This window comes from Berghia stephanieae, chromosome 9 (assembly GCF_034508935.2).
Source record: "Berghia stephanieae isolate SIO BIC M18660-M18661 chromosome 9, UCSD_Bste_1.3, whole genome shotgun sequence".
NCBI lineage: Eukaryota > Metazoa > Mollusca > Gastropoda > Nudibranchia > Aeolidiidae > Berghia > Berghia stephanieae.
Window position 1 is genome coordinate 43,192,759 of NC_088368.1, and position 24,731 is coordinate 43,217,489.

A 24,731-nucleotide genomic window follows, 5' to 3' on the forward strand; every position below is an offset into this window, starting at 1 on the left:
TTAGTTAGAAGGTCAATTTTTATCTATAATGAGTTCTTGTCACAAATGGTTAAATCAACCCTTTTTTGTACATCTTTGGGAAATATCAACGCTTAATTTCACTTCTAAATTTTTTAGTCAAGTTGAAAAAGTATGAAATTTGAGAAAAGTTGCTGGATACCTTTCCCATACATCTTACCATAACGTTATGAAAAATCACCCGATTTACTTCAAATAAAGATTAAAATGCTATGGGGAGCATATTCTTTAAGAAAATGGGGGAAAAATTGCAAATCCAAAAGTTTCAACTTCCGACTTATGTCATGCACTGTCACGTTTATTTGACTTACATCGGCACGCTGACATCCCCTGGACCCACCCCATCTACATCCACATAGTAATTCAAGGTAGACACCATCTGGAATAAATAATAATAATAATAAAAATTATTATTATTGTAATTATTATTATTATTATTATTATTATTATTATTATTATTATTATTATTATTATTATTATTATTATTATTATCATTATTATTATTATTATTATTATTATTATTATTATTATTATTATTATTATTATTATTATTATTATTATTATTAATATGGGGGGGGGGGGGGGGGCTTAAAGAAAGTGACCAAGTGGTTAAGGCAATGCACTGTGACCCAGAATGTCCCGTGTTTGAGCCCTGCTTCAGACACTTTCGTTTTTTTTACTTCCTTGGACAAGATTTGGACAACATGGGTGATGCCTGTTGTCATCAGACATCTTGTTTGATGGAGTATCTATATTCCTTCATGGAATGCCTAGGCAACAGTATCTCACTGTGACAACATGGGTGGTTCCTGTTGTTCGCTTTGTTTGTTTTTAAGTGTTTTACGGCGCTTGCAACACATTTAGGTTATATAAGCGCCAGTAAAAGGGAAGAAAATGGGATAGTAAAAAGTTCTAGAATTACAATTAAAGCATCCGAGAATAAGGCAGACAAAGAGGAATTGGTTTGAATGGGGAACAGATGTAGATTCCAAGAGCACACTATCAGTGTACTTAGTTTGAGATCAACTTAAAGTCCTATCCAGACACAAGAACAGGTCCCCACTAAGAGGAATCCACTCAAATGTTTAGAAATCATACACATATATATATATAATATACAAACAAAACATAATACAGGGCAGAACAGAGAGATGATTTACAAGGAAAAAAATATCATCTCCCAAAACTAACTATACAATTGACTGTTTCCCTCCCAGCCAGGGTATCAGGTCAGGGCCAGGACAAAACTAAGTAATCTCATTCCAAGACAAAGACAGAAAGCATGTTGGAAAACAGACATCGGGTGATAGAAGACACAGTAGTGCGGCTATGTGGTCTTGTGGTATGACACTCGCTTTCGGATCGGAAAGTCCTGGGTTTGAGCCTCGCGCTCGGAGCATAGTTGAGTCCTTGGAAAAAGCTCTTTACTCCCATTCTCTCACCGTACTCAGGTGTAAAATGAGTACCTGGCCTGTAACAGCGTTGTCTCTGTCCGAAAAATTGTAATATCGCCTAACAGGCGTCATGTCCCGTCCTACATGTTAAATGTTGCTGTTGACCAGGGACCCCTTATAAAGCGCTTTGAGCACATTTAGTGAATATTGCGCTATATAAAAAAGCTCAATTATGTACCTGTCTGCCCACTATGGGAGGTCAGGAACCCCACCCAGGATTCCTGTTGACTTCAGACATTTTGTTTGATGGAGTATATTCATTCATATCGAGACTACGGAGTTAATGATGCCGTGGCGAAAAGGCGCATTAAAAAAAATAAATATAGCCCTTTACTATCCATCGGTAAAGTGCTCAAAGCGCTTTTCAAATGGTCCCTGATCAACAGCAACACTAAACATGTAGGACGAGACATGATACTTGTAAGGCGATTACAATATTACAATGTTTCCCGACAAAGAAAACGTTCATAGCCAGGTATTCATTTTACACCTGAGTACAGTGAAGGGAATGTGAGTAAAGAGCACCAAGCGGGGCTCAAACCTTTCGATATGACAGCGAGTTTCATACCACTAGACCACGTAGCCGCAATACCAACAGACACACACATATAAATAACATATATATATATATGTATATATATAAACACACACCTCCTCTTTCTCTCTCACTATCTCTGTGACTCTATATCTCCCTCCCTCTCTCTCTCTTACATACACACACACACACACACACACACACACACCTCTTTCTCTCACTCTTTGTCTCTACCCTCTCTCTCTCTCTCTCTCTCTCTCTCTCTCTCTCTCTCTCTCTCTCTCTCTCTCTCTCTCTCTCTCTCTCTCTCTCTCTCTCTTTCTCCTCTCTCTCTCTAGTCAAGAACGTCTACAAACTTCGTTTCCTGTACATGTGTGCGTAGTGATAACAACACATCTCTCTCTCTCTCTCTCTCTTTCTCCTCTCTCTCTCTAGTCAAGAACGTCTACAAACTTCGTTTCCTGTACATGTGTGCGTAGTGATAACAACACATCTCTCTCTCTCTCTCTCTCTCTCTCTCTCTCTCTCTCTCTCTCTCTCTCTCTCTCTCTCTCTCTCTCTCTCTCTCTCTCTCTCTCTCTCTCTCTCTCTCTCTCCCTACAGTCAAGAACGTCTACAAACCTTGTTTCCTGTACCCGTCTGTGTAGTGATAATTACAGATCTCTCTCTCAACTGGACTGCCGTCTTTATTGACTTTATAGATCTTGCCACACCTCAGACACAGCCGTTCATTGCCTGAAGATTTTTAAAAAATGGTTGACAATAATTTTAAGTGAATAGATAGATGAATAAACAAATAAATAAATAAACAAACGAACATCAACACGACATTTCAATGCATAGAGATAAAACCCAGTGGAACACGCGAAAATAGACACAACAGGACAAAAATATGGATTAATTAACAAACACAACACAGATCTGACACGTCAATTGACTGGTCAAATCATATCACTTTCCCCAATTTATTTATAATGAGGTCCTTATTTTATGGTACCAAAAACCCCAAAAAATCCCAGTTATTTGAGAGAGTACCCACATTTGTGGGCCCAGGTCTGAGTTAGTTGTAAAATGAAAGGAAGAGAACAATTCCTACCCTTTTGAAGGATGTGTATCTGGTGCTTGACACGGGAAGCTGCGTATCTTCGCTCCTGTTTGTTTGTGTTAAATTTTTACGCTGATTCTTTCGTTCATTTGGATTAATTCTTATAAAAGAAGAAGAAGAAGAAGAAGAAGAAGAAGAAGAAGAAGAAGAAGAAGAAGAAGAAGAAGAAGAAGAAGAAGAAGAAGAAGAAGAAGAAGAAGAAGAAGAAGAAGAAGAAGACAAGGAGGAAGAAGAAAAAAAAGAGGTGGTGCAGTTGTGTGAGAGCTTTCGAGGAAGAATATATATTTCGAAGAAAAATAATTATTTCGTATTATTTTTTTGATGCGACAAATAAAAAGTTGTTTTTTGTTGTTTTTTCTAAGTCGGAATTTGAAACGGAATAAAATCTGATTTTTTCGAGGAACGAAATGAAACTCTTTTACTTTCTTTTTTTATTGGTTCTCTTTTTTGACGTTAAGAATTTTATTTTTACAATTAATTTTTTTTTTAAATATTATCACTTATAGAGCAAAATCGTACTGTCGGAAATCCAACAATAGTCGAAAGATTTACAGGCCTGTGATAATAACACATCTCTCTCTCTCTCTCCCTCCCTCCCTCCCTCCCTCCCTCCCTCCCTCCCTCCCTCCCTCCCTCTCTCTCTCTCTCTCTCTCTCTCTCTCTCTCTCTCTCTCTCTCTCTCTCTCTCTCTCTCTCTCTCTCTCTCTCTCTCTCTCTCTCTCTCTCTCTCTCTCTCTCTCTCTCTCTCCAGTCTAGAGTACAAACCTTGTAACTCGTGCAAGTGTGTGTAGCGATAAAAACACATCTCTCTCTCCACTGGACTGCCGTCTTCATTGATGTTATATTTCTTGCCACACCTTAGACACAGTCGTTCCTTGTCTGGAGATTTTAAAAAATGGTAGACAATAATTTTAAGTAAATAAATAAATAAATAAATATACAAACGAACATCAACACGACATTTCAATGCATATAGATAAAAACCAGTGGAAACCAAAAGTGAAATAATTGAAGATTAATTAATTAATAGATAAAAAAGGAATAAATAGATCTTTAAAATCTTTACACTTTTATATAGCACAATATCCATTAAACATGCTCAAAGCGCTTTACAAAGGGTCCCTGGCTAACAGCAACACAACACATATAGGACGTTACATGATGCCTTTTAGGCGATATTATAATATTTTTTCGGACAGGTACAATACAACAATGTTAACTCGTTTTATACGGTGAAAGAACGTGAGGTGAGTGAAGATTCTTTTCCAAGGACTCAACTATGAGACTAGCGATGCTCAAACCCAGGACCTTCTGAACCGAAAGCGAGTGCCATACCACGAGACCGCCTAGCCGCACATGATAGATAACACTCACCTTTCAACGGAACTTTGTAGAACTGGGCTTTGTTATATCTGCCAATCTCACTCGGTCTTGGAAAACGGTTTTCTCTTAGCTGCTTCTCCGTCAAAATGTATTTCTTCAGACGTGAATACAGCTCTAATCCTGTAAATATACATATAAATATATATATATATATATATATATATATATATATATATATATATATATATATATATATATATATATATATATGATTTCAAAATATATAAATATATATATATATATATATATATATATATATATATGATTTCAAAATATATATATATATATAGTCATTTACTGCAGAATTTAGACTGTTTTTATTTGCCATTATTTCACATAGGAGAAAACATATAAGTACGTGGCATATATCTTTAAAAAGGAGACAAATTGATGTGTCACATGCCTTGATTGACACAAATGAGAAGCAGATGCCGACCGCCAAACAGGTTGTTACAAAAGCTACGTGTCATAAAAGCACATCAAAAGTATTTATTTCACATAAGCGTTGCTACGCAGCAGTTGTCGCAGCACACGTTCACGCCAATTGACCGTGGTTTGCAATAATACTATCAAAAATCTGTAATAGGCTTCAACAGTCGTGACATCACTTCCTTCACTTCCCTAATGACGCATATTAAAGAGATAGAAAGAAAGATAGATAGACATACAGACAGAGACAGACAGATAGATAGATAGATAGATAGATAGATAGATAGATAGATAGATAAATAGATAGATAGATAGATAGAGATAGATAGATAGATAGATAGACAGTTAGATAGATAGATAGGTAGGTAGGTAGGTAGGTAGGTAGGTAGGTAGGTAGGCAGGCAGGTAGATAGATAGGTAGATAGACAGATAGATAGATAGATAGATAGATAGATAGATAGATAGATAGATAGATAGATAGATAGATAGATAGATAGATAGATAGATAGATAGATAGATAGATAGATAGATAGATAGATAGATATAGATAGATAGATAGATAGATAGATAGATAGATAGATAGATAGATAGATAAGATAGATAGATAGATAGATAGATAGATAGATAGATAGATGATAGATAAGATAAGATAGATAGGATAGATAGATAGATAGATAGATAGATAGATAGATAGATAGATAGATAGATAGATAGATAGATAGATAGATAGATAGATAGATAGATAGATAGATAGATAGATGATAGATAGATAGATAGATAAGATAGATAGATAGATAGATAGATAGATAGATAGATAGATAGATAGATAGATAGATAGATAGATAGATAGATAGATAGATAGATAGATAAATAGATAGATGGATAGATAGATAGATAGATAGATAGATAGATAGATAGATAGATAGATAGATAGATAGATAGATAGATAGATAGATAGATAGATAGATAGATAGATAGATAACATACATAAATCTACCTTTGAATTCAATTTGATCACATCTTGGTCCAGATCCACTCAGATCAGTATACTGGGATTGTTGTTGGTCATCGTGGCGACCACTGCAGGATGCCATGCCTGATCAATTATCACAAAAATTGTCTTGTTTGGAGGAGAAGGAGGGCAAGGATGAAGATTGAGATTGGACTGCGTCCTTTTTTATTCTTAAGTTAACAGCAGTCCGAAGATATATATTTTGATTGGTGGCCCTTTATGAGCTTCTTGTTCCTGACCTTTGACCCTGAAATATATTTTGTAAAAAGGTAGTCCTTCAAGGCAAATAGGAATTCATCCTAATTTTTCTATAGCTGTTTTTGTTTTGTTTTTAAGGGTTTTACGGCGCTTCCAACACATTTAGGTCATATCAGCGCCAGTAAAAAGGAAGAAAATGGGATAGTTTGTTTGTTTTTTGTTTTTAAGGGTTTTACGGCGCTTGCAACACATTAAGGTCATATCAGCGCCAGTAAAAAGGAAGAAAATGGGATAGTAAAAAGGTCTAGAATTACAATTAAAGCATCCAAGAATATGGCAGACAAAGGGGAATTGGTTCAAATAGGGATCAGATGTAGATTCCAAGAGCATACCACCAATGTACTAAGTTTGAGACAACCTATAAGTCTCATCCGGACACAAGCACAAAATCCAACAAAGAGGAATACACTCAAATGCTTACATTATACATTCAAAATAACAATTATAATAATACATAACAGAGAGATGATTTACAAGAAAAAAAATATCATCTCCCAAAACAATAATTATGCATTTGACTGTTTCCCTCCAAGCTAGTACTCCGGCCAGGGCCAGGACAAAACCAAGTAATCTCATTCCAAGACAAAGACAGAGAGCAAGTTGGAAAACAGATATAGGAGGATGGAAGACGCAGTAAGTACCTCCCTGCCCACTATGGGAGGTCAGGAACCCCACCCAGAAAATGGGATAGTAAAAAGTTATAGAATTACAATTAAAGCACCCAAGAAAAAGTAAGACATAGGGCAACTAGGAACAAATAGGGATCAGATGTAGATTCCAAGAGCATACCCCCAATGTGCTTAGTTTGAGATCACCTATAAGTCTCATCCGGACACAAGCACAAAATCCAACAAAGAGGAATACACTCAAATGCTTACATTATACATTGGAAATAACAATTATAATAATACATAACAGAGAGATGATTTACAAGGAAAAAAACATCATCTCCCAAAACAATAACTATGCATTTGACTGTTTCCCTCCCAGCTAGGACTCCGGCCAGCGCCAGGGCAAAACCATGTAATCTCATTCCGAGACAAAGACAGAAAGCATGTTGGAAAAAAGATAAAAGGGGATAGAAGACACTGTATGTACCTCCCTCTATAGCTTGAACAAGGGGGAACAAGTAGTCCTTCATAGTAATTAAGCCATAGAGAAGGGAGTTTATCCCAATTTTTCTATAGCTTGAACAAGGGGGAAAAGTAGTCCTTCATAGTAATTAAGCCATAGAGAAGGGAGTTTATCCCAATTTTTCTATAGCTTGAACAAGGGGGAAAAAGTAGTCCTTTATAGTAATTAAGCCATAGAGAAGGGAGTTTATCCCAATTTTTCTATAGCTTGAACAAGGGGGAAAAGTAGTCCTTCATAGTAATTAAGCCATAGAGAAGGGAGTTTATCCCAATTTTTCTATAGCTTGAACAAGGGGGAAAAAGTAGTCCTTTATAGTAATTAAGCCATAGAGAAGGGAGTTTATCCCAATTTTTCTATAGCTTGAACAAGGGGGAAAAAGTAGTCCTTTATAGCAATTAAGCCATAGAGAAGGGAATTTATCCCAATTTTTCTATAGCTTGAACAAGGGGGAAAAAGTAGTCCTTTATAGCAATTAAGCCATAGAGAAGGGAATTTATCCCAATTTTTCTATAGCTTGAACAAGGGGGAAAAAGTAGTCCTTCATAGCAATTAAGCCATAGAGAAGGAAGTTTATCCCAATTTTTCTATAGCTTGAACAAGGGGGAAAAAGTAGTCCTTTATAGTAATTAAGCCAAAGAGAAGGGAGTTTATCCCAATTTTTCTATAGCTTGAACAAGGGGGGGGGGGGGGGGGGGGGGGAAAGTAGTCCTTCATAGCAATTAAGCCATAGAGAAGGGAGTTTATCCCAATTTTTCTATAGCTTGAACAAGGGGGGGGGGGGAAGTAGTCCTTCATAGCAATTAAGCCATAGAGAAGGGAGTTTATCCCAATTTTTCTATAGCTTGAACAAGGGGGGAAAAGTAGTCCTTCATAGCAATTAAGCCTTAGAGAAGGGAGTTTATCCCAATTTTTCTATAGCGTATAGCGTGATCAAGGACAAATATACTGAAAGTACATTCATGGGGAATCTTCAGAAAACGCTAGTGGTGGGGGCCAACTAAAAAATCTAGAAAATTCAAACCAAAATAACAGCAGGGGCATTATTATACGGCAAGATCTACCTTTTTAAATAGTGATTGTGAATTCTGGGTCCAATAAAATATTTAATGATTATTATTATCAGTAGTGAATAAGAGTAGCAAAGAAAATGAAAGGATGAGTAGTTAGATATTCTAAAAACTGACCTTATAGTGATTGATTCAGGATGATTTCTTTAGAAGTTTGATTAATGAATGTTCATTTAAAGTGATGATGAGGATGAGGGTGAACAATTCGATGAAGGGGAAAGGAGATGTACAATATCAACAAAGGGAGGTAATCTGCGGAGGATGATCCCAAGAAAAAAATCAATACCAAAATATCTACTATGGGATGCACTAGTTGTAATTAGGGTCTCTCAAATTTTTTAACTTTTTAATTTTTTGAACACTATTTCATCCCCATAAGGAACGATCGGTCCGCCAGGTAGAATTTTCATTGAAACACCTGCAGACCAATGTCTTTCACAAATAACAAATTCTGTCGGATGTGGTTCAATTTTATCACGAGAAGGGAGTTTGTTTAACCATGTTTACCGTTCTGGTTCCTCTTTAGGCAATCTGAACATACAACATTTGTTGGCTTTATTGTAGTTACCATTGCAATTCGCAACACCACATTTTTCCCCATCTTGAATTTGCTAACAAATCACGTCCATGAACATCAGACCCACGAGAGGCAAAAGTTCATGTGAGGCAAAACATTCAGAGTACTGGTTCATTCCATACAGTCGATGAAGTAGCATCAGATTCATAGTTCCATTCCATTCCATAGTCATAGAGTTAATTAATAAAGTAACATCTGATCTGATGATCAATGAGACAAAACTATAAATATTCAGAAATAAAAAACAATAAAAAATTGAATGTAAGCTTCAATTTAATTAAGAAAACAGATAAAATGGATGTTTCGGGTTTCCCCTTTATCAATGTTTTGTTTATTTATCTTAACAACGCCACTACCACATTATCTCATTCATCTGTAGTGTTTCACTCAGCCTGTTTGTTGATAAAGGGGAAACCTGACACGTCCATTTTATCTGTTTTCGTAATTACATTGAAGCTTACATTCAATTTTACATTGTTATTTGTTTCTTTGAGCTTCGAGCAGTAACATTTACATTATATATTCAGTGTACAATAGTAGGATTTTTAATAAGGGGTGCGTCTTTTTCGTCTTTTTCTCAGCTGTTCTCAATGCACAAAAATTTGTATGAACCTCTGGATCATTCTGTCTTAATAAAAAAAATTTGTTTCCCGATTTTAAAACAATAGGAAAGTATTTCACTTATTACAGCTATATTAAAATTGATAATTGGTAAGGATCGGAACTCATAGATGATTTACAGTATCAAAATTATGATTTTCCGCCTATTCATTTTAATTGAAACTTGTATGATGTTCGTGCAGTATCTGAATGTGAAGGAACTACAGACAGGTCTACATTTTATAACAATAAATATACGTTACTGATGAATACAAATGAAAGTGAACATTACACGCTTCCAACATTATTTTGATTTCAAATTTTTGAGAAATAGCTTGTTATTTATGCCAAGGAGGATTACATAAATTTAATGTAGACAAGTCAAAAATAGAAATTCATCAATTTATGATGAAGTGTTTCCACAAATATGTGCAAGTCTTCAATAACAACAAAAACAACAACGTGACAACAATAACAAACGGAACTCAGAGTTGATGGTGAAATTCCAATTCCATAGATGTCCTCTTTAATGGCTTATCGATAGATACAAGTAGACTTCTTTTCACAGCTTTACGAGAGAGGAACCGGTAGAGATACCGTATCATATCATATTGTTTAAGAGCTCATAGGTTTTAAAAGAAAACTTTAAATGCTGTGTGAAACATTCATGCATAGATACAATTTTTCAAAGTTGAATATATAAACATTCATTGTTAATTTGACAATTTTGAGTATTTAATCACTAGTTCAAATGAGATAAAGCTAGAGATTCATATCAGTCTTCTGTAATTGCGACTTGATTTAAATAAAAAGCAATAAATTATAAAGTCAAAATTGGATGTTACATTTAACAGTTAATGCGTGCTGCTTTTATTCGGAAAATAGTATGATGTGAACTCATAATCTCTAGCCGGAACTACCTTGTCGGCACAAGATTATTTTTTTAAATGATTAATTCATCTCTTACCTTGTGGTGTGAAAATGTTTCCATATTTAGCAGTGTAAAACCTCTAATTTTATGACAGCGGTTTTAAAGTAGCTTTTTATAGGTCGTGAAGAAGAAAACTTGTTTTGTGAAATGGCATCAATTCAGTCCAAAATCTATATTCAGTTACGACAAATCGATTCGAAGGGTTGACACAAAATTTTATAACTTTTGATAGAAGGACATCTGAGAAAAACTAGAAAAACATGCACCATTCATAAAAAATCTGGCCTTCCTTACAGTCAATGGAATAACATCCGATCCATAGTTTCGTTCCATAGTCATAGAATTAATTAATAGAGTTACATCTGAGATCAATGAGACAAAACTATATATTCAGAGTACTAGTTCATTCCTTACTGTCAAAGGAGTAGCATCAGATCCATATTTCCCTTCCATAGTCACAGAATTAATTAATAGATTAACATCTGAGATCAATGAGACAAAACTATACATTCAGAGTACTATAGTTAGATTTTTTATTAATGGCACGTGTTATTCTGGTTTTTATCAACAGTCCCTCTATCAAAAGTTGTAAAAATTTATGTCAACCTTTGAATTAATTTATATTAACTGAATATAGATTGTGGACCGTGTTGATGCCATATCAAAAAAGTTTTCTTCTTTAAGACCTATAAAAAATACTTTAAAACCATTGACATAAAATTCAAGATTTTACACTGTTAAACTGTTACGCACCACAAAGTATGAGATGAATTCATCGGGTTTTTTTTAAATCTCGTGCTGACATGGTAGTTCCGGCTAGTGATTATGAGTTCATGTCATACTTGTTTCCGAATAAAAACAATTCGCTTTAACTGCTATAAACTTACAACTTATGTAGTTTTCCTTAAATTTTGAATTCATGATTTATTGCTTATTAGCTACATCCTGTCGCAATAACCGATATGGAATTTCTAGTTTTAAATCATTTGAAATACTGATTATACTCAATATTGTCATATTTTGTTTATATAACTTTGAAAAAATTGTATCTATGCACAAACATTTCACCGAGCATTTAAAGGCTTTTAAAACATATACGATTTTAAACTATATGTGATATGATATGACACTCTCCTAAAGCTGCGAAAAGAAATCTACTTGTATCTATTGATAAACCATTAAAGAGGACGGCTATGGAATTGGAATTTCACGATAAACCCCGAGAAAATGATTATCGGAATACAACGGAGAGATCACCAGTGTGGAACGACGTGATAGGAAAAGGATCCAGGACAACTTTGATATGGATATCATCCAAATATTATGGAACTGGGTAAACGTAAACATACATCCGACAAAGGAATGGACGTCTGATAATTAGGGTAGAAAAAGACGCATGCGTTCTGGACAGAGGGTCATTGATATTCCTGCAGGTGGTGAAGATACTGGGTATTTAGAAGAATATTATACCATCTTATTCTTTTTTGCATCATCTGGAAGGTAGAGATTATCATGCTGGGGTCAATGCAGAGGTGTTTGAAGACTGGCTAAAAAACCGTTTGCTGCCTTTCCTCGAAGCACTCAGCCATATTGCATTTGACAACGCTACAATTCAGTGGTCCATGATCACCTCAATGCTCCAACTTCGGCAACTATACAACTACATATTCTGACAATTTATCAAAGACTCAACTATACTCCTAGTGAAAAGAAACAAACCAGAAACAGTTTTCAAAGCAGACTGTCTAATCAATGAGTTTTGACACAAGGTTGTGCGACTTCACCCATATCACTGTGGATGAAATCCAATTGAGCTCATTTGGACCCAAGTAAAGAGAAAGATTGAGAGATGGAACACCAAATTTACTCTCACCGAAGAGGCAATAAATGATCTAACAAGGGAAGACTGGGAAAAGGCATGTTGCAACCTTCGCAAACTGGAGGAAAATTACATTTCATTGGATAGAGTGATGCCATGAAATCTTTCCATAGTCGTTTCATTTTCCTCATTCTCATCATTAAAATATGACGATTGATGTGTTCAGTATGTCTCTGTTGTTGGTGTTGTTGTTGTTGTAGTTGTTATTTCTGAACACATGTACATATTTGTGGAAACAATGTATCATAAATTGATGAATTTCTACTTTTGAACAGTTTACATTAAATTTATGTAATCCTCTATGGCATACAAGCTATTTCTATAAATTTCGCAATCAAAATGATGTTGAAAGTGCGTAATGTTCACTTTCATTTGTATTCATCAGTAATGTGTATTGATAGTTATAAAATGTATATATGCCTGAGAGTTAAGGATTACCATTTGTTCCTTTATAATCAGATACTGATATCGTTTAAGTTTCAATGAACCGAACTTTCCATTTTAACAAATTCTCATAACCCCTGCTTCGGACTGTAGAAGGAATGTAGCCTGTCTAACACTAACATTAGAATATTTTAATTTTTAAAAATTTGATTTTGTTTGGACATCGCGTTGTGTTGTTAACAAACTTTTCCTTTAGACCTTAATTACTTTAACTTACTTTTGTTACTTTGTATCAATGACTTTGTCTTTCTGATCAAATAAAGTTACTATGGTTGCTGCTTCGATTGGCATCAATTCTATTTAATCAACAATATTTTTAAAAAAACAAAAAACTATACTGCCATGGAAGGCTATTCAGACTAAGTCCAAATAACCTGTTGATTGCACATGCGCATTAGGATTGGAGTCCGAATAGCCACAGGAGACTATTCAGAGTACTAGATAGTCCCATATCCATATGATTGGCAGTCATATCAGCAAAACCAGATCCATGTAATGGGCATAACTATATAATCAGAGTACAAGTTCCATTCCATGTGGTAATATCAGATCCACTACAAGCAACTGTAGTAGGAAGGACTGCTCAAGTTTAAGTCTATTAAGTCTACTAGTCTTAGTCTAACTGTAGTTTGATATTTTTTCAAACAAAACCATTTAATATGGTACCATACTTTTAGATCTAGGATAAACGGTTCCAAAGTTATGATTTTACTACTCAAAATTAACTCGTACAAAAAGCTCAAAATCTGTGACCCCCACAGCCTCTCGATAAGCTGACTACTGATGATTGAAACGGGACTTAAGCGAGTTATTGAACGTTGCCAGCAAATGTCGTTGAAGCGCCGAGTGTCAATGCTTTCAAGAATAGATTAGATGCTGTGATGGAAAGTTATGTGCATAGTGTAGAAGTGCCTCCCACCCAAAATAGCTATGATCAAAAGATCAGTAGAGAAAGTGTAGTGTAGGCTAGCCCCTGATCACAAGATCAGATAGGGAAATGCATCAGATCAGTTGTGAACAAGACATTCAGTGACTGGAAAGACCCGGCGACAGGCCAGTGGCCTAATCAAGCGATGTCGATACCTTCTATTCTATTCTATAGAGAAAAGAGGGTTGGTCACTTGAGGCCAAAACTAAACATACTGCGCTGCCTTCAATCTTGAGTAAATTGGACATAGACATAGACAAATAAATTATCTAGATGCATTTTCTTTTATTTATCTGTTTTTGTTTGTTTTTTTCTGCTATCTAGACTCTACCTCAATTTTGAAAAAAAAAAACAAAAGTTTTAAAATGATGTAATTTTTATCAAAGTATAATTTTTGACATAATGTACCAACATTGATTTCTATTATTATCTATCTCATTAAAAGAAAGCTTTTCGTAATTTTCATCAATGATCTACCAGATACCGCAGACTCTTATGTATACATGTTTGCAGATGATACAAAGATATTCAATATCATACAAACAGCAGATCATATGCACACATTGCAAGAGGATCTAGGCAAACTCGCATCATGGAGTGATAGGTGGTTGCTAAGATTTCACCCTGATAAGTGCAAACATATAGTAGTATAGTATAGTATAGTTTTCCAGCGTATTAGGCGTTTTGTGCCTTTGCTGATCTTGGCATTCAGTTCATCGAGATAAAAGTCAATAAAAAGCCCTAACAGATCTTTTGACCTGTATCTATAATATATAAACTTTTTGATAAATTGAAGGCCCTAACCCTAACAGATCTTTTGACCTGTATATACGTCTAACCCTTTGATGGGATCTTAATGGGCGGTTCAACTATGCTAAACATGTAATCTGCTAAGTGGCTATCTAAGCTATTTTTGAAGGCGTTGACACTTGGAGCATTGGTCACCGTTTCAGGGAGACTGTTCCAGCGGTCGATCACACGTTGATTAAAGTAGTGTTGCCTAAGCGATGTGTTACACCTTGGTTTATGCAGCTTGTAATTATGACCTCTGGTTCCATTGTTTGCAAACACGAAAAGTTTACTCTCGACTTGATACAAACTGTGTGTAAACTTGTATGTTTCAATCATATCACCTCGTACTCGTCTGTATGTCATGCTTGGAATTTCAATACGTTTCAGTCTATCCTCATATTGCTTATCTTTCAACCCAGGAATTACTTTTGTTGCTCTGCGAAGCACGCCTTCAATAAGTTTCTTATCTTTCTATATGCACATTGGAAACCTAAATCCAGATGAAAGCATCAGATATAATCTAATGGGAAATGAACTTGAGTTGGTGGATGAAGAAAAAGATATTGGAGTTATCATCGATAACAAACTAAGCTTTGAAAAGCATATCAACGAGAAAGTGAAAAAGGCAGCTGCAATGTTTGCAACAATTCGCCGAATATTTCAATACCTAAATGAAGATACTTTCATTCCACTGTACAAAGCACTAGTGCGAACACACTTGGAATATGCCAGCTCAGTCTGGGCACCATTCAAAACTAAACACATCGAGCTTATAGAAGGAGCCCAAAGAAGCCCGAGTATGAAAGGGATGACATAGGAGGAGAGATTAAGATAACTGAAATTACCAACACTAAGTTATACAAGAATAAGAGGTGACATGATAGAAGTGTACAAAATGTTAAATGGAAAGTAAGACCAAAAAGCTGGTAATCTACTTAAACCCTGGCCCGAGCACTCCCTGAGGACAGGAACAAGGGGCACTTCTAAGAAACTTTTCACACAAAGGGCCAGACTAGATGTGCGCAAGCATAGTTTCGGTGTTAGAGTGGTTCAAGTGTGGAACAGTCTACCAGAGAAAGTTGTCAGTGCTGATTCAATTAACACATCGAAGTGGCTAGCCGTACTTAAGGACGGGTAGACTGGCAGGCTAGACGTCATTAAGTACGGGGGGCACAGGAGTCTAGCCGTACTTATTCTGGGGCCTTGACCCCTGGTCGTGTCAAAGGTCACATCCGGTAAGTCGACCGTGGTGGGCCGTGGCGCCAACCGCGAAGCCATGATTGTTTTCTCCCGATTTACGAGCATCATCAATTTCAATACGTAGTATTTCAATAATGGCCATCGCTATTGGTGACAATTTTTCAAAAATGCAGTTAAGCAGTTGCAGACTGAGACTGACACCATTTTTATTCGTCAGGATTCTGTAAAGGTAAGAATTTGTCTTTTCTTCTTTTCTTTTAAAAAAAATTCTCAGTCAAGGCTAGGACTGGACTAGGACAGTGTAAAAAGTATTCGAGCGGTGGCGATATTTATGATGAGATATAATATGAATGAATGAGAAAGTAATTGTATTGTAATATCAACACGCCTTACTGACTGGCGCGTGTGTCATGTGTTCTGCATTCCAATGTGATCTTTATATGATGGATTAATCCTTCGTTGAGTTTATTTCTAGAGTACTGGTGTAACTAAATGTAACAACTGGGCTGGTGACTGGTGGGCAGTTTAGTGAGCAGCAGCAGTGGTAGTGGAACTCAAATTGTGATCCACTCGCCCAGAAGTATAAATTGTTACTGCAAATTGCCGAGCACATTGGTTGGGGGGGGGGGGGGAGGCAGTAACTCTAAAATTGTGGGAGTTGGTAATTGGTAGGAAACATCCAGTTTTTGTCATTCCAGCACTAAGCTAATTAGTGGCTGTGACCCGATTTTTAGGACTTTGGAGTTGGAATGAAATGCCTCATGATGATGATATTGATAATGACAATGTGTCACATAGTCTGTAGATATACAGTATTGTCAAATAATGAAAAACGATATTATTATCATTATTAATATTAATATTACTTTTTTTTTCAATTTATTTTGTTATTATTATTATTATTATTATTATTATTATTATTATTATTATTATTATTATTATTATTATTATTATTATTTATAATTATTAACTTAAGCAATGGCATTGGTATGTGCCATTTTCACTGCAGTGAATTTAATTTATTTTTTTTTTCATCGACAGCCAACAGGAAAGAATTCAGTTGACCGTACTGGTGTCCTGACAATACAATCAAGAAAGATAGCTGGCTCAAGATGTGTTGTGGCAATCTTATCAATCAGCAAACCATCATCTGTGCCAGCAGAGCAGAGTATCTGCAAGCACTTTTTGAAACTGGTTAGTATTGTTTTCAAATCTTCATAGCATCCTTACATTTTTTATTGGTGATCAATAAAGTACACTCGAGCACGGAAATTTCGAACAAGTTGGGACCACGCCTATTTGTTCGAGATTTTTGTGTTTTCGAGTTTTCCAAATTTGAGGATTTTATGGACGTAAATGAAAAAGTGGGTGGTCTTGATAAAATTCATATGATTATAACTCTCCGTTATTATGAACTCTGTCGAGAGTCGATAGTGAAACTATTCAATTTCCTTTTCTCGGCCAGTTCAACACAATTCGCGAAAAAAAAATTCAATGGACCACAAGGGAATGTCCAGTTTGTTTGAGATTTTCGTTTTGCCAATACTAATGTAATAGAGGGTTTAAAACTGGGCATTGTACCAAGTTTGAGATTTGCATGCTCGGGTGTAAATGCTCATTTTTCTTAATGTAATTGACAAAGGATTATTTGAATTGAGTTACTACTGCATTTATGAACTTAATAGAGTTTGTTGCCAAGAGTTTCAAGTGTGTTGGTGAGAACGATGACCAGTTAAAAAAAGATTGGTATGTGAATGATAAATTCATTTTATGACAATGATTTTAATTTTATAGCCATGTCTAAAATTGCTAATGAAAAGTCTCTTTTATTTCCATTTTTCAAACCAGAACAAGATCAACCCTCTTTGTGGAACTACAGAAAAAACAGTCGCAAACAAGTGGTGTTGACTTTTTTCCTGGAGGCGAAAGAAAATTTTTCTCCTATGAGTTTGCGAAAGAAAATTATTGCTTTTTATTTTGAGCTAGATATATTATCATCATTCAGCTGTTTTCTTGTCTAAAATAGATTTGATTTTGCAGTTCAAGTTGATTACATACTTATCTCACAAGCAGTAGCCTATTTTAGAAATTGAAAAATGAGGGTAGTACGTCATATCATATTTTGCGAAATCATATTTCGAGAATTTTTAATATATCAAGGAATCATCTGATAAGTAATCTGGTAAATAATTAGTTTTTCTGATTACACTGATGAATTCGTAAGGTATAAATCAACTCTGACCATAAAATGAAAGAGTACGGAAATATTATAATTTTTCAGCATTTATTTCTCGAGGGAATGGGTTAGCGAATCATTTATACATTTTTTAGACAGATCAATCTACTCAATTTTGTCATCTCTTGTCCTATGACGCTCATTATTTTGAAAATTTTATGGATCAGCTTATGTCGAATTAGTGCTTTCTCAAATTTCCGTTTTATGTCATTTTCTGATTTTCATACAATCATACATGTCATTTTCCTTTAGATTGTTTTCAAATATATTCAGAATCTTTTTTGTGTGTTTTGCATCATGATGGAAGTATTTTGGGGGAAATTTAAATATGTAAGATTTTATAATTTTAAAAATTGATTTTTTCCTGTCGATCAGCGCCACAATTTCAGTCGAATTAAAAAAAATATTCTAAAGAATTTCTTTTCAAGACCAGTGGTAAACTCTTCCATCATTATCTAGTTATTTATGTAATATACATTGTGGGTAATTTTGAAAGAAATTTATACGCTGGTTTTTGGTTCATCTATGTTAGAAATTTTAGTTTTAGGGTTTTACATCTAATTTTAGCCTATAGGGTGCCCCTTTAAAATGTAAAAAAAATATATTAAAGAGTTTTTTTTTTTTTGGGGGGGGGGGGGTTGTGTTTAACATCAATCACATTATTAGTTTATGAGATTAACTATGAATCATAATTGACCACCAAATTATTTTTTAAAAAAATGAAAAATGGATGTAAAATAAAACACAAAATTCTAAGTGGTATGGGTTAGCGAATCAATTATATATTTTTTTCCCAGAGTTTGATCAATTTTCAAAATTCTACTATTTACTTGTTCCATATATATTGATTATACTTTGGAATTTTGATGGATGTTGTCTGCAAAATTAGCTTGTTTATCAAATTAAAGAAAGATTATGTTTTTTCTAAAAAATCCATTTTGCATCATTTTCTGATTTTCTAACATTCATATCTGGATTATTTTCCATCAGATTGTCAGAATCTTTCGTATGATGGGTTTTGCATCATGATGGATTTGGCTTTGGGCTAAACTAAAATTTAGTAGTTTGAATTTTTAAATTGGATTTTTTCCTGTCGTTTCATGAGTGCCATATTTTCAATCGTAATCGAAAAACAATTCTTTAAATAAATTTTTCAAGACTTGCTAAACCTATCCATCATGATGTTGCTCTTGCTGTAGGAAACATTGTGTTTAAATTTGGAAGGTATCCGTTGGTTTTTGGTGCATCACTGTAGGAATTCATTTTTTTGGGGTGGGGGGGGGGGGTTGGTGTTTGGTCTAAATTTAGCCTATATTGTCTGTGGAATTGAAGACATTTAAATATATTGAGTTTTTTATATAGAGCAATATCCACTAAATGTGCTTAAAGCGCTTTACAAGGGGTCCCTGGTCAACAGCAACATTTAACATGTTGGACAGGACAGGACATGACGCCTGTTAGGCGATATTACAATTCTTTGGACAGAGACAACACTGTTAACGGCCAGGTACTCATTTTACACCACGGTACAGTGAGAAAATGAGTAAAGAGCCTTTTACAAGAAATCACTCGAACCCATGACCTTCCGATATGAAAGCAAGTGTCATACCATAAGACCACATTGCTGCACATTTAATTTGTTTTGGTGTGTGTTCGTCATCAAATTAGACCTCCTACCACCTAAAAACAACAGGGGAATACCAATATTGGCATTGCAATAAAAAAAACGGATTTTTGACTATAGGTCCCACTTTTAAGGTGAAATATTTCCTATCTCAGATGGTTTGTTTTAAGCGGACTGTAGTGCGTTCCACTGTGGGATTTTTAAATTTTTTTCATATAATTGTATTCACTGTCAGTGGTGACATATAATTTTACTGCCTAGTTTTGATCTCCATTACACACTATCCCTACCACTACCACCAGTGCTTTTACAGACTGAGTCCCTACCATCAGGGCTATTACGCACTGAGTCCCTACCACCAGGGCTATTACGCACTGAGTCCCTACCACCAGCGCAATTAGCCACTGAGTCCCTACCACCAGTGATTTTGTAGACATTGGGTCCCTACCACCAGCGCAATTAGCCATTGAGTCCCTACCACCAGTGATTTTGTAGACATTGGGTCCCTACCACCAGTGTTATTAGCCACTGAGTCCCTACCACCAGTGATTTTGTAGACATTGAGTCCCTACCACCAGCGCAATTAGCCATTGAGTCCCTACCACCTGTGATTTTGTAGACATTGGGTCCCTACCACCAGTGTTATTAGCCACTGAGTCCCTACCACCAGTGATTTTGTAGATATTGAGTCCCTACCATCAGTGCTATTAGCCACTGAGTCCCTACCACCAGTGATTTTGTAGACATTGAGTCCCTACCACCAGTGTTATTAGCCACTGAGTCCCTACCACCAGTGATTTTGTAGACATTGAGTCCCTACCACCAGCGCAATTAGCCATTGAGTCCCTACCACCAGTGATTTTGTAGACATTGGGTCCCTACCATCAGTGCTATTAGCCACTGAGTCCCTACCACCAGTGATTTTGTAGACATTGAGTCCCTACCACCAGCGCAATTAGCCATTGAGTCCCTACCACCAGTGATTTTGTAGACATTGGGTCCCTACAACCAGTGTTATTAGCCACTGAGTCCCTACCACCAGTGATTTTGTAGACATTGAGTCCCTACCACCAGTGTTATTAGCCAGTAAGTCCCTACCACCAGTGCTATTAGCCTTTGATTCCCTATCACATCACCAGTGCAGTTAGCCACTGAGTCTCTACCACCAGTGCTATTAGCCAGTAAGTCCCTACCACCAGCGCTATTAGCCACTGAGTCCCTACCACCAGTGTTATTAGCCATTGAGTCTATACCACCAGTGCTATTTGCCATTGAGTCCCTACCACCAGCACTATTGGTCACTGAGCCCCTACCACCAGTACAATTAGTTACTGAGTCCCTACCACCAGTGCTATCCAGCCATAGAGACCCTACCACCAGTGCTATTAGCCACTGAGTCCCTACCACTACCACCAGCGCTATTACAATTATTACTATTAGCTGTTGAGTCCCTACCACCAGCGCAATTAGCCATTGAGTCCCTAACACCAGTGCTATTTGCCATTGAGTCCCTACCACCAGCGCAATTAGCCGTTGAGTCCCTTCCACCAGTGCTATTTGCCATTGAGTCCCTACCACCAGTGCAATTAGCCACTGAGTCCCTACCATCAGTGCTATTACTATTAGCCACTGAGCCCCTACCACCAGTGCTATTAGCCATTGAGCCCCTACCACCAGTGCTATTAGCCACTGAGTCCCTACCACCAGTGCTTTTAGCAACTGAGTCCCTACCACTTGTGCTATCCAGCCATAGAGACCCTACCACCTGTGCTATTAGCCACTGAGTCCCTACCACCAGTGCTATCCAGCCATAGAGACCCTACCACCAGTACTATGAGCCAGTGAGTCCCTATCACCAGTGCTATTAGCCACTCCCACTACCACCAGCGCTATTACTATTATTACTATTAGCCATTGTCATTGAGTCCCTACCACCAGTGCTATGTACCATTGAGTCCTTACCACCAGCGCTATTGGCCTTTGAGGCCCTACCACCAGTGCTATTAGCCATTGAGTCCCTACCACCAGTGCTATCCAGCCACTGAGTCCCTACCACCAGTGCTATGTGCCATTGGGTCCTTACCACCAGCGCTATTGGCCTTTGAGGCCCTACCACCAGTGCTATCCAGCCATAGAGCCCCTACCACCAGTGCTATCCAGCCACTGAGTCCCTACCACCCATTTGAGATAGAACAAAATTGACGTCACTCAGTTCTTTATTATCGTTTTTAGCCATTTTTTAAATGATTAGTTCTCATTGATTGTATCAAGACAAAACTATAAAAGGTTGAGGTTACACATCGATTAGTAGAGTGGTATCACGGAGATCAGTTTTCCCAAATAATTCCAGGTGATGGGGAAAAAACATCCGGTTAAAAAAGGTTTTAACGAAATATGCAGTGAAGACATGCGAAGGCAAAATATGCCACCGCACATAATAATAATAATAATAATAATAATAATAATAATAATAATAATAATAATAATAATAATAATAATAATAATAATAATAATAATAATAATAATAAATAATCTACCAATCCTTAAGTACAGCTAACTAAGCAATCTACACGACATTAAGTACGGCTAGCCTGCCAGTCTGGCTGTCATTAAGTACGGCTAGACTGGTAAGCTAGACGTACTTAAGTACAGACTGGATAGCTATTGGAAAAGCCAAGAAATCTACTATGATTACAAGGCTAGCATCACATTCTGTCTTCACGGTAATCGGCAACCGGAAGAAACAAAGATGACACCTGAGTCCAGCGAAGAGGATCTTTGGGAACCTGTGCTGGAAATCATCTCTCTTTAAGTATCTCTAAGTATAAGTAAAGCTTGATCTCTGCTCTTTTAAATGATATCAGAACCGTTCAGATACTGTGAAAAATAATGCAACAGTGATTATGTGAAAGTGTGGTATTCAAATTGTAACCCAAACTAGCGCTTCACTTTTCCAATGGCTAGTCGGCACCTACCTACAGATTCAAAGTCTAACCAGGCTGGTCTTTTTATAGAGTCCAGAGTCCACAATTTTGGTCTTTTTATCTACCGTGGGCCTTTTCTAAGGCTTGGCCTTTTAGTGCATTTTTGGCCTTTTAATTCATATTTTAGCCTTTTTACACACAGTTTATGCATTCTTTTACAACAGCAACAACAAAAATATTTTAAAATAATAATATAAAAAGGAGAGAATGGAAACCCCAAACAGACTTGTTTTAGGCCAGGGTTGCCAGATTATTTTTCAACAAAATGCCAGGGGAAGACTCAAAAAATGCCAAAACACTCAAAAAAATGCCAAAGTCTGTTGACTCCCACCCCCACTAAGAAAACTACTCACTTTTGATAGACAATTTACTATCATATCCTGGTGGCTTGCGTGTTTTCTTTTCTTTTTTTTCTTTTTTTTTTTGAATTATACTAAATTTCCTGTTGGGGTAATTTTTTTATTAAGAAAAGGGGTCATTTGAAGTATAATATACTAGAAAAGAAAATGCCAAATGAAAATGCCAAATGCCAAATGATTTTTCTAATGCCAAACGGTTTTCAAAAATGCCAGATTTTTGGAATCTGGCATTTAAAATGCCAAACTGGCAACCCTGTTTTAGGCTCGAAAACTCCGAGTTCTAGTGGCGAGCGGAAGTCTCGATGATACTAGTGTCGAGCGGAAGTCTCGATGATACCTCAAGTCATCGGCCACCAACACTCAAAACTTCCCGAACTCGATGACCAAGGAAAAGTCGGGAATTCCCGAGAAGTAGCACTTCAACTGAGCTTTGGATGGCTTTTTTGTATTTTAATACATTAAATAAATTCACTTTGTATAATAATAAAACATTGATACCTATAACCATTTTGATCTATTTACGACGTTTGTGTTTTGTTAGCTGTTTAAAATATGATATAACGTCAATACCCAATACCAATGACTAGGTATTGAATGAAAGCACCGATGACTAGAGCGACGCTCGAGACTTTTTTGAGTCTCGAGACTCAAAAAAGCATCGAGACGCAAAAAAGTCTCGAGCTTCGCTGGAATCATCGCCGACGAGAGAGGGGTGAACAATGCAGATAGTACACATTGTTAGTAACGCTAAGACGCTCGCGCAGTATAGTCTCGAGACTCGGGACTCGGGACTCAATACGAGAAGCATCGATGACCAAGATTCTCGAGACGAGAAAAGCATCGAGAACTAAGTGGAGGTCGGGAACTTCTCAGTCGTCGATGACCTGACTTCTCAAAACCTAAAGCATCGGTGACCTTTTGGTGAACCGGATGCCCTCCCCTACCGAGTTCCAAGAAACTTCGCTCAATGTGACCAGCTGGGATTTTGAAAAATAACCAGATTTGATTTTTTATAAACACTATTTTTGTAAAGAAAACACTAGATACCCCCCAAAAGGCTAACCCCCCTAAGAAAACTCATTAGTTTTGTTAAACAAAAAACTCGGAGGTTTAAGTATGTTTCATATTAATATTTGAGAAGAAAAAAAAATAAAATTAGTAAATAAAGTTAAATTACCTAATCCGACTGGCAAGGCCAACAAAGAGCTAGACAAAGAGTGTAAAGAGAAAGATGGGAGTGTCTGATATAATATATGCCAGTTGGCACTTGATGCGTCTGCCATTTTTATTATTGTATTTTAACAATGGAACTGTGTTTTCAGTCCACAAGTGGACTGAAAACACAGCTGTGTATTCAGTCAACCGGAAATAAAAATATTTAAAAAGGACCAATTATCGTCTATACTTACCTTAATCGATAATGACAACTTAGATACTGAGCTTATTATAGGCATCATCAGAAATGGACAGGCATAAAATTTATAGCAATTCAACGGCTGAATAATATCATGTACGGTGTTTTATTTACTCTCAGGAAATCTTGATTGAGAGTTGTTCGAAACCGGATGCCTGAAATAGATATCAATTCTCGAAACCGATTTTTCAAACATTGACGATATTCTTACCTTGGCTGCGAGATAGCCATTGGCCAAAATTGACCACACAGAGAATAATGTTTCTACAATTAATTTAAAATTAACATTTACATCTAGTTTTAATTTTTCCTAGTCCTTTAGAATTTTTTTTTTTGTGATTATCAAAACCGATGAATTTTCCAAGGAG

At 36.3% G+C, this 24,731-nt stretch overlaps 1 protein-coding gene and 1 long non-coding RNA gene across 5 annotated transcripts in view; one reads left to right on the plus strand and one right to left on the minus strand.

Moving 5' to 3' along the window:
* Window positions 1-23,027, minus strand: part of LOC144980279 (RNA exonuclease 1 homolog) — a 45,867-nt gene extending 22,840 nt beyond the window's left edge. Inside the window, exons 1-6 of one of the 4 annotated variants that reach the window (XM_078927912.1) lie at window positions 22,582-23,027; window positions 5,922-6,183; window positions 4,487-4,615; window positions 3,878-3,991; window positions 2,629-2,742; window positions 330-397 (exon numbers count right to left, since the gene is read on the minus strand). In XM_078927912.1, the coding sequence (XP_078784038.1) occupies window positions 330-397; window positions 2,629-2,742; window positions 3,878-3,991; window positions 4,487-4,615; window positions 5,922-6,018 (522 nt within the window). In that variant the 5' untranslated portion in view covers window positions 6,019-6,183; window positions 22,582-23,027. Of the gene's footprint in view, window positions 1-329; window positions 398-2,628; window positions 2,743-3,877; window positions 3,992-4,486; window positions 4,616-5,921; window positions 6,184-8,512; window positions 9,337-15,616; window positions 15,707-22,581 lie in introns of those variants that run through there. The other 3 variants (XM_078927916.1, XM_078927915.1, XM_078927914.1) reach the window with 3 other exon arrangements.
* LOC144980281 (uncharacterized) lies at window positions 15,886-18,629 on the plus strand. The gene is made up of 3 exons (XR_013646854.1): window positions 15,886-15,975; window positions 16,788-16,940; window positions 17,595-18,629. It is a non-coding gene; the product is annotated as an uncharacterized LOC144980281 (long non-coding RNA).
* Window positions 23,028-24,731: the final 1,704 nt, after the last annotated feature.